The sequence below is a fragment of the Henckelia pumila genome, chromosome 4, assembly GCF_033568475.1.
Source record: "Henckelia pumila isolate YLH828 chromosome 4, ASM3356847v2, whole genome shotgun sequence".
Classification (NCBI taxonomy): domain Eukaryota; kingdom Viridiplantae; phylum Streptophyta; class Magnoliopsida; order Lamiales; family Gesneriaceae; genus Henckelia; species Henckelia pumila.
The window spans coordinates 179,614,390-179,624,268 of record NC_133123.1 but is presented as its reverse complement, the minus strand read 5'-3'; the positions used below and the strand labels follow the sequence as shown (position 1 = coordinate 179,624,268).

At 39.1% G+C, this 9,879-nt stretch overlaps 1 protein-coding gene across 1 annotated transcript; it reads right to left on the bottom strand.

The window, feature by feature from the left end:
- Positions 1-797: 797 nt before the first annotated feature.
- On the bottom strand, positions 798-9,441 carry LOC140866900 (uncharacterized). The gene is made up of 11 exons (XM_073271964.1): positions 9,041-9,441; positions 8,565-8,689; positions 7,889-8,333; positions 7,678-7,793; positions 6,685-7,468; positions 5,911-6,348; positions 5,522-5,710; positions 5,196-5,423; positions 2,045-2,393; positions 1,740-1,923; positions 798-1,624 (listed from the first exon to the last, which is right to left on the bottom strand). Exons 1-11 carry the CDS (start codon positions 9,233-9,235, stop codon positions 1,147-1,149), a joined length of 3,531 nt encoding a protein of 1,176 aa, XP_073128065.1. The 5' UTR covers positions 9,236-9,441; the 3' UTR covers positions 798-1,146.
- Between the last annotated feature and the right edge of the window lie 438 nt (positions 9,442-9,879).

Genomic DNA, 9,879 nt, shown 5'->3' with positions numbered 1-9,879 from the left:
ATGTTTGGATTAAGAAGCTAGAAGAAAAAAAATATTTTTTTTAAGAAAAAAGTGTTTTTATTGTTCCAAATGTGTTTGGGTAGGTTTGAAGTGCTTTTAAAATCCTTATTTAAGCCAAAATAAATGCATTTTTAAAAAACTCATATTTATAGCTTTTAAAATATTTTTTTTATAACTCAACTAAAAAAAATGTTTTCAATATATTTATCCAAACACAAAATTATTACAGTTTTTACTTAAAAAAATACTTTTAAAAGCCAACTTTTAAAAACAAAATGCTTCTGTAACCAAACTGACCCTAAATATATGTCTCATTTAATATAATAAAATATTCTATTTTTATTTAATAAAAAGTTCAAAAAATTTATTTTTATTTTTATTTAATAAATAAGTCATAAAAATCTATTTTAATAAATTTACGGATGAATTTGACAATCACCCCTCAATATATTTCATCTTTTGTCTAAAATGATTTTTTTATAAAAAAAGAAAGAAAAGAAAGAAAGAAAGAAAAACTCATCTGACCGTTTAGACAAAATATTTTAATATTTAAAAAACTACAAATTAAATGAAAATTAAAAAATTTTATAAAATAATTATTCAAATACATTCTTAGTTATTTTTAATAATAACTGTTTTTTTAAAATAATAATTATCCAAACTTTTTTTTAAATAATTGCCCTAAGATGCCCTACAAGACCCAACATTTTTATAAAATTCCATCCAACAAATTTATTTGTCCCAACAGACAAAAACCAAAATGGGGGTAAAAGAATCAAACGAACGAAGATTAGAAAGAACAATACAATACGCAGCAGTATTTCGAATAAATGTTATATTATTTGTACAAATGTACACCTTTTATACATTCATCACAGATTCTGGCAGATACAAATCCTAGTAAACCATTTATTTACAGAGTTTCACATGAACTAACCATAGCATACCCTACTCAACACCAACATTAACTAAAATCACACCCCCACATTCCATATCTCCTACTCAGGATGACGAAACATCGTTTACAATAGAAAACCAAGACCGCACCCACCCTATTACTCCCCCCTGTCCGTATTCACATCTAAAATTTTGTACATAGTAGCTAAGAATAACAATCTGTACAAGACAAGCCACAGACAAGCAAATTTATTGTTTCAGTAGATTTGCATACCACGGGCCATGAACAAGAACTGATACCTTGGCTGTCACAGCTAACACTGATGCAGCCTGCACCACTTCATCCAGGAGTAACGTCGCTCCCACTTTCTGTAACGCCATTTCTGCTAATTCTCTCCCTTGCTTAATGTTTTCTCCGAGCACAAGCCCTCTAGCAGCAAGATACGCAGCCCGTGAAACTCGGGTAAAAACTGGGTCGTCTTCTTGCAGGCTTTTGTTCAGCATCCTTGCCATGATTTCCTTCATCGGCTCATGATTCGGGTCTACCGATTTGTCGTCTTTATCTATGGCAGTGCTAAGTATTTCAATGATATCTTGGATGCCAGCATCTGCTGCAGAGTCCAGACACTCAGAAAGTCGTTTGACAGTGCTTGAAAGTATGCTATCCATTTGAGCTTGGCTGGTAACAATTCGTTGGCTTACAAGAGTTTGTCGCAGGACCAGAAGGCTGCATAAGAAATTCGAAAGCCCCACAAGTAGATGAAGAGGAAAATCAGCTCACGATATCAGGGAATCAAAAATAAGGGACAATAATTATCAAAATGGAGAATCGTTAAACCTACCTTGTTGCCATCACGATAATCTTCTGAACTTGGGATTGGACACTTCTTAGCCTGGAGAGATTTAGGATCATAGTTTCAGGTAGTTCACCTTCTGTCAAACCGGCGATTTGCCTTACCAACTTCAGTAAACCTAGTCTCACCAACAAATCAACTTCCTCTTGGTTGTGCTCTAACTCGACAGTTTCTGGAGCAGAAAGTAAAGAAAAAGGTGCGACGAAAACTGACAGTTGTTAGATCACATTCAATGAGGTTACAACTATGTGATTCAAAGAAATAGCACAGATATCCTAATTCCAAACACAAACCTAAATAATTGGTAGCATTGGAGGTTGAAGATGCATCAACTTGCTTCCCACCCATTGTAACTAAAAAGTTTCCACCAGTTCGGAGAGTGGCGGAAGGAAGGTAATTTGACGAACTCTCCTGCCCTGTTGTCAACTCTGAGATTGATTTTTGGTGGTCATTCAATTCCTCATCTCTGCCATGTCTTGCAAATGAAAGCCATTTGATTGTCAACGGCAATTTGTTTATAGCATTAGAAGGATGCCCATAACGACTCGTGAAAGATTTTCCAAGAAAATACAAAGCCTCCGGTCCCTTCAAGAATGGTTCCAGCATTCTTATACGTGCTTTGCTAATTTCTTGCTTCAGTTCCTGCAGAAGTAGTCAGCATGAGAAAATTTTTTAAAAAATGGTACGCATGTTTAATTACTTGTTCTAGGCCAAAATTTGATTATCCTACCATATCTATCACCAGTTTTTATTTCTTTCTATTTTTGGCGTGAAGACGATAGTAACATATCAGATGTCAACAAAATCACTGAGTTGCCCCGAAGAAAAAAGCCTGGCAACTACTGTTAGGCTACTGGTTTCTTGGCCACAAGAATTAGATAAAAACACCTAAAATTAATCTTGGAAGAACAAACTTGAACAACCCAGAGATAACCTCTGTACATAAACCCTAGCCAAAGCTAGTATTTCCCTGGCAAAAATGCTAGTTACAACGTTCAAAGAAAACAACCGAATGAATGAAAAAAAACTCCCTTCCTTGTGCCATTTATCTATTGCCCTGTATAAGACACTCTTGGGCTATTCAGATCTAGGCCCACCATCTATACTCTTCTAAGACTCTTGGGCTCTCTTTAGGTTTGGGCTCAAAAATATTAAAGGCCAAAGCGCATAACTGTATTTGAGTCCCTAACAATACCGTCCTCCCCAAAAACAGTCTTGTCCTCAAGACTGAAATTTTGAACCAGCTTGGATAACATAAATTTGTCTGTCCAGGTGGCCTCCTCAGTTGAGGAATCTTCCCAGCGTCCCAAAACTTGCAGCTTTTGCTCATGCCTTAGTTGCTTGGTTTGTTGAGTTAAAACCGGAGTGACTCGAGAGCCCGTGGTAACTGATGCGTATAGATGCCCTCCCCTCCCTTGTCAACCGGTTCTGACCCAAGTTGTTTCCACTTCCCTCTTCCTTGATCTTTCTTTGTCATCACAGTGGCATCTACCAGCCTAAAATTCTTCCCATTTGTCCGGAACACGAAGCTGTCCACCTCGATCACCTCAGTTGCCACTCGTATTTTCAACCCATTACATCTCTTACTCCCTCTATATTGATACCCAGCACCTGCCCATACTCTATCCATGTTTGCTTCATCAAAAGATGACCCCCTTATATGCAAGTTATCCATAGAACTAAAAGTCTCATTCTCAGCCAATGTTTGGTTCCGTATCACTAACATGAAGTCCACCCCGTCTATTTTCATTAGGGGCAGTCCACCCTCTACCCTATTTACGAAGTTTCTGTCAGTGGTCAATCCCAATCTCAGAATCACGTACTTAGAATTATAGGTTTGGCTTGTTCCAATATCCTCCCTTGCAAAAACAGAAATTCTAACAAGTATACTAACTAATATCCCAACAATAAGTAGATATGTACCTCCCACTATTGTCATCTGTTGATCTAGCAACTTGAGGTTGCATTCTACTGGTTTTTTAGTACTTAATTCTTCAACCACAGCCTCTGTCCACCCTTGTTTGGGCAGCTTCTTCACGACTTCTTTAAAACCTATACGCCTTATTTTTTCCTTCTTCAATTTCTTTGTACTGTATTGTTTGGCTTTCCGGATTTTCCGGATTCTCTGTTCTTAAACTTCTGTCAGTTCCAATAGAGGTTGACCCACTGTCACACAACCGCGTTCTCTTGAAGATTAGGGTTTGTTAGTTAGCAGCTTCTCTCTGATGATCGCGCGGCGATCTACTGATATCCTCCATCTCAGGCCTCAATGCCCAAATCGTTATAGCTGGTCCAGGGGCTTCTGCGTGTCTCCAATTAACAGGTTTGGGCCCAATAGAAAGGCAGCCCATGTTAGTTTCTTCAATAAGAGCCCTCTTCTGGGTAGTCCAAACCCTAGGCAGCACAATCTGCAAGCCCACGATCGGCTCCCCTTTCTTCAACACCACGATAAATTTCCATGGCGGTTTTTCCTTTTCTGGATCTTTCTTTTTAAGCCATGGGAATCCTTGGATCATGGGTCTGACTGCAACTCTTGGATCGGTCTCTGAGGAGAGTTCCACCACGTTCCCTGAAGCCCAATTGCGGAGTGCATCAGTGACGTTGCTGTAGGAGAATTCTGGGCGTCTACTCCTAGATCCAAACCCATCCTTGATGAGCGTCGTGTATTCTACCTCCTCGTGTGTGGCTTGTTGGCTCTCTTCCTTCAGATACAGCTCCTTCGATGATTCATGTTGGGCAAAGGTTGGGTCATGGGACTCATGAGAGCCAGGGTGGTGGCCGGGATCCTTGAATCTATCGGGCAGCAACTTCTCCACAAGAGAAGTTATGTAGTCTAGCTTTCTGTGGACTGAATCCATTTCTTCCTGAAGCACCGAGACTGATTTTTCGAGAATCTCAATCTTTTCGTCCGAACGAGTGGTGGCCATGGCAGGTCGGACCAATTGTTAGGCTACTGGTTTCTTGGCCACAAGAATTAGATAAAAACACCTAAAATTAATATTGGAAGAACCCAGAGATAACCTCTGTACATAAACCCTAGCCAAAGCTAGTATTTCCCTAGCAAAAATGCTAGTTACAACGTTCAAAGAAAACAACCGAATGAATGAAAAAAACTCCCTTCCTTGTGCCATTTATCTATTGCCCTGTATAAGACACTCTTGGGCTATTTAGATCTAGGCCCACCATCTATACTCTTCTAAGACTCTTGGGCTCTCTTTAGGTTTGGGCTCAAAAATATTAAAGGCCAAAGCCCATAACTGTATTTGAGTCCCTAACAACTACACATCTTAATTTTTGCCTCACTTATCTTAGTTAAGAGTAACTGATCGGAGGTCAGGACACAAGTGAATCATGCAACTTGATAGACAGATGATCTCAACAGACATTCAAAATATATAAGATCAAAGCACATGTATTAAGGCATGTAATGTTGTAAGGAGAAACCTGTATCTGTTCCAGGACAAAGCGCAGACCCTTGATTAGAGTAATAACATTTGAATTCTCAGAACTATCATTGGCCCAACGTGCCTCAACCAGCTCTGCCATAAACTGTTGGTGTTTTTCCTTCAATTCATTCTCATAAGCGGGAGCAGAAAGCTTCTGCAGAGTGATCAATGCAAATTCCAAAATCTTTCCAAAATAATCAATATCCAATTTGCCCGAATTCAGAACCTACATCAAAAAGCCATGATGAATTCTGAATAAAAGAAATTGACATACAAGCAGTTGGAATGGTGAACAAGCAAATAAAATGCATAAAAGATATATACCTGAGTGAGAATTTCCACGTCAATAGCTTCAAAAATATCTAGCCTCCAGCTAAAAGGAGCCATCGCACAAATTTCATCCCTCACCTCCCTCATTAAATCCACAACACGGGTGTAATTTGGATCACACTGTCTGACAGATTGAATAATGCCATCCCAGAAGGCATTTTCCATCGTCTGTTTTAACTTTTCCTGGTCATGACATGATCGAGCAATTAGTATTTCAGGCAATTGAAAAATATATTGCAGCCTATCTAGATGCAGGTTGGCAAGTCTGTCGCCAGAGTAAATTCGTACCATTTTCAACGATTAAAAGGTCATAAGCATAAAACTAGCCATAATAAATAGATCATGGAATGTAATCCACAAAAGTAAGTCGAGATATCACTAACCATAATGTTGTTTCCGGACCCTCCAACAGAATTGGAACTATCAGCAAACTCAAGGTGCCCCCCGTGAACATATTCATTAACTATCATAACATTCTCCATATCCATACTTTGTAGAGAAGATTGAGTAATGTTGTTTCTTGAAGTGGAGGGAGAAGCTTCCTTATCATTAACTTCATCCCTGAACAAAGACCGTACAACAGAGCTTTGCTTATGTGCATTCACAGTCAATGTACTTGTATCAACTGTGCTACCAAAAGCAAAAGAAACTGGCTTCTGTGATACAATGGGTTTGGTTAGTGGCTCAGCTGTGCTTCTGTTCTCCATTGAAATAAAGAACTTCATTCGCGTGTCAGCAAGGGCATTTTCCATACGCTCAATACCAGCATCTCCAGAGAGGTGTAGAACTTTCTCTCTTAAAAGTTTTTGATCTTCAGATACCTGTTTCAAAGGATTGTCACATCAACCATGAACACGACAGAAATCTTTGGTATCCAACAGATCATTGAAGTTACTGTGTCTAATTGGTGAAGGCTATCATTGTCAGACCATAATCAATTTCCTACTTCCAGATTACAACAGAACTTTCTTTGAACACGTTACAAGTGTTGCGTGACAAAAAGTGAAATTTGAATTGTTTAATTCCATCAATGTTCGGAAAAAAATATTCATTTCTCAAGCATCTTGATCAAAATCATATAAGAAATAGAAATTATTCAGCAGCAAGCTAGCAACTTGCTTTTCCTTGGAGTGCAAGATAAAGGTAGTCAAACTAACCTGTTTCTGGATAGCCTTCATATCATGCGAGAGAGGAGCACTAACTCCTTCAGGAGTCATCTTGCAAGTTTGGATCATGGAAAGTTCAAGACGGCAGGCAGCCCTGACCAAATCTTCCTCGAGTGACCTAGCATCCTTGGACTTCCACACCACAAAGCTGTTCAAAAAGGAGCACCAGGCCGAATCAAAAGCAGAAAGTTGGATCCTGAAGGTTCGACGCAGCACTGATGAATCATCAAATTTCTCGTTGGGAACATCTAATGGCCCATTCAGTAGTATCTTTATTAACAAATGTAACTCCAGTACAAACTTCTCAGCAGATTTTAGCAAAGCAGTCTCACGCTCTCCTCGCCCACTGATAACAGCTTCTGGATGCCCCAATATCATGTAGGCACAAAGCACAACTCTGACTTGGTACCTTGAAAATGATACGGCAGAATTCCCAGCTTGTCCAGAAAATCCTGTATTTTTAGTCTCTCTGCCAGAGATAGTTTTCCTGGGTGTGTTTTTCCTTCTCGGGGAGCCTACTCGCTTGAGGAGGTGATCAATATCATCCCAACTAGAAGGATTAGGGGCAGATCCAACACCTCGCAACAATTTGTAGCGGCATTCAAGCCTATCAAGTAATGTTTTAACTGTACGAAGGACGGTAGGTGACTGAATAACAAGAGCAAGTTGCTCAAATGGCATTGATTTCACAGATTTCTCATTAATATACAAATCGTTATAATTCTTGGCAAGAAGTGCAGTTGTTTTCCTCAGCTTGGTGAAATTCCTCCAGCACCTAAACATGGATATCAACCAAAGAAAATGAATTGAAATTTATGTTGCGAAACACGTTGAGTGATTCATCACTTTCATGAACACCTCATTGCAGGATAATATTGTTCAGAATTCTTGAGATTCACATGTAAGATGCATAAAAAATAAGGTTGGAATACCTGGAAGTCTGAAGATAATTAATGTGAGAGTAAACATGAGAGCACCAATTACCTCGCTAGTTTTATCGAAAGCATCTCAGCCTGCTCATGCATCAAATTCCAACCAACGGCAGCATTATTGTATGATCTTCCTCTCTGCATTAAATAATCGGCTCTCCTTCTCCTCGCCTTCATATATTAAAATCTCAAGTTTAAAATGTAGTCAACTATGGGACAAAAGGAACATAGTATTAAAATCAGTGGTCAGAAACAATTACGAGTACCTTTTGCAGTCGATCTTCGAGCTTATTCTTCAGTTCCCTCCTCTCCATGTCTCGCTGGTGACTAAGGAAATTGGCTGCCTTTTGCACCTGCATGGACCTAGCATGTGCTCGCCTCTTCTCAGCTTCTAGTAATCCTAGTCGCTTCTTCTCAGCAGCTGCACGTTTTTGAAATATTGCAGCTCGCACTCGCTCTTTATACTTGCTCTCACAAGCCATTTGTCGAAGTAATGACTGAGATATCCTCTCCTTCACAGAGGCTCTCCTTTGCCGATAACTTCGAAGAATAAGCAATCTATTTGCCTCAGCTTTCTGTACTCTCATTTTGGCCTTTGTGCCTAACTCAGCACGTTCCTGTTTAAAACGCATTTCTGCCTCTGTTTTAGCAACTTGCCTTAACTCATCAAGTTTAGCCAGGCGCAGCTGAGCATTAGTCAGAATGCTCAACCTACAAATTTGAACGATAGTTACAAAATGAGCATGGGAGTAGATGCCAAAGTGCTAGTTACATGCATGATGTACAATCTTAGCAAAAGAAAGAGATCAACAAATCACCGGAAAAAAAAACACTTGTAATCAGACCATCAATATGACACGTAGAAGGTCAAAAATCTTAATACATAGAATGAAGAACTGCATCGATTACTATATTTATGGAATCAGGGAAACAAAAGTTCACCGTTTCTCTTCTGCGGCAAGGAGTTTAGCCTCGAGGCGATGTCCCAGATCATCCGAATGTGATGCAGACCTCGTAGGGCTTCTAGGCTTTGGCCTGGCCTTGCTTACCAAATTCTCGTAAAATTTCTGCAGTTTAATCAACAAGAATTTCCGTTGATTAAACCATACTTACAATACAGATACACTGAACCTGAAGCTCATAAAATCGTTAGTTAAAACAGAAAGAAACTCACATACACTTCTTTCCATAAATAATTACAATTATAACCCGAAACCTAAAAATTATTAATACGTACTAGCAATAAGAAAAAAAAATTTAACTGATTATATATATATTACTTGTGAAAACATGAAAAGCCAATAATATAATATAATATAATAAAGACAAAAGGTAAAGTTATCATGATCAACGGTTCATTTTTCCCAAAGAGAGAGAAAGAAAAGACGCAAAAAATAATAAAAAGAAAAAACAAGAACCTGACGACGAAGATCGGCGTCACGAAGCTTGGCTTCGATTTCTTCAACAGTAGACGGTGAAGGCGCCTTCGACTCCGAGAGCCGCCTCCGGAGCCAGGTGGGGACGGTCGGCGGCGAGCACGACATAGAGCCGTCAGTCCCCGGAATTTCCATGGCTATACCCACCAGCGGCTTACCCCTCTCCGGCGACTCCATCAACCGATCAAAAAATAATCGAAATCAGCAGCCAAAACCCCGCGACAGTATCAAGACACAGAAAATCAAAATCTCAAGAAAAACACAGAATTCCACACAAATCTCGGCGCGCGTACGTACACGTGCTTGCGAGAGAAGGTGGAGGAATCGGTAAATTGTTGACGAAAGAATGAAGTGAAATGTGATGGGTTTTTGTTTTCTACGTTTGCTCTTGCTTTTGTAGGGATTAAATTACATTAAATTAAAATAAAGTCGTGTTTCTGTGTTGGGTAAAAACGTGTCATTTGAAGGTGGGGAAGTTTGACACGTCACTATTTGCTAGCTAGCTGCCCAAACGGTACGCAAGAATTCATTTCGCCCACAAATTGTGGTCACACGTTTTTATTTTGCTTAGTGTACAAACTTTTTTTTCCCCTTATCTTAAAATTAAATTTCTTTAATGAATAATTTCGTCATATGAAATCCATTTCCTCTCTTTTCCTCGACATTTTCTCTCACCCACCCACATATGTGTATATATACATGTAGATACATGTTCATGGGTTGTTAATTCATGTGCTTATATTATTCAGCAAAATAACTATAAAAGACCAAAAGGAAGGAAATATAGAGTATGCTATTTATATGTGGGCTATAAATTTATT

Excerpts from the sequence above, each read along its gene's own strand:
- LOC140866900 (XM_073271964.1), bottom strand. The coding sequence starts at position 9,235 with ATGGAGTCGCCGGAGAGGGGTAAGCCGCTGGTGGGTATAGCCATGGAA. Across the intron at positions 7,469-7,677 it reads CTTTCGATAAAACTAGCGAG|GTGCTGGAGGAATTTCACCA; the intron begins GTAATTGGTGCT and ends ATCCATGTTTAG. Across the intron at positions 5,711-5,910 it reads GGTCCGGAAACAACATTATG|GAAAAGTTAAAACAGACGAT; the intron begins GTTAGTGATATC and ends TGTCATGACCAG.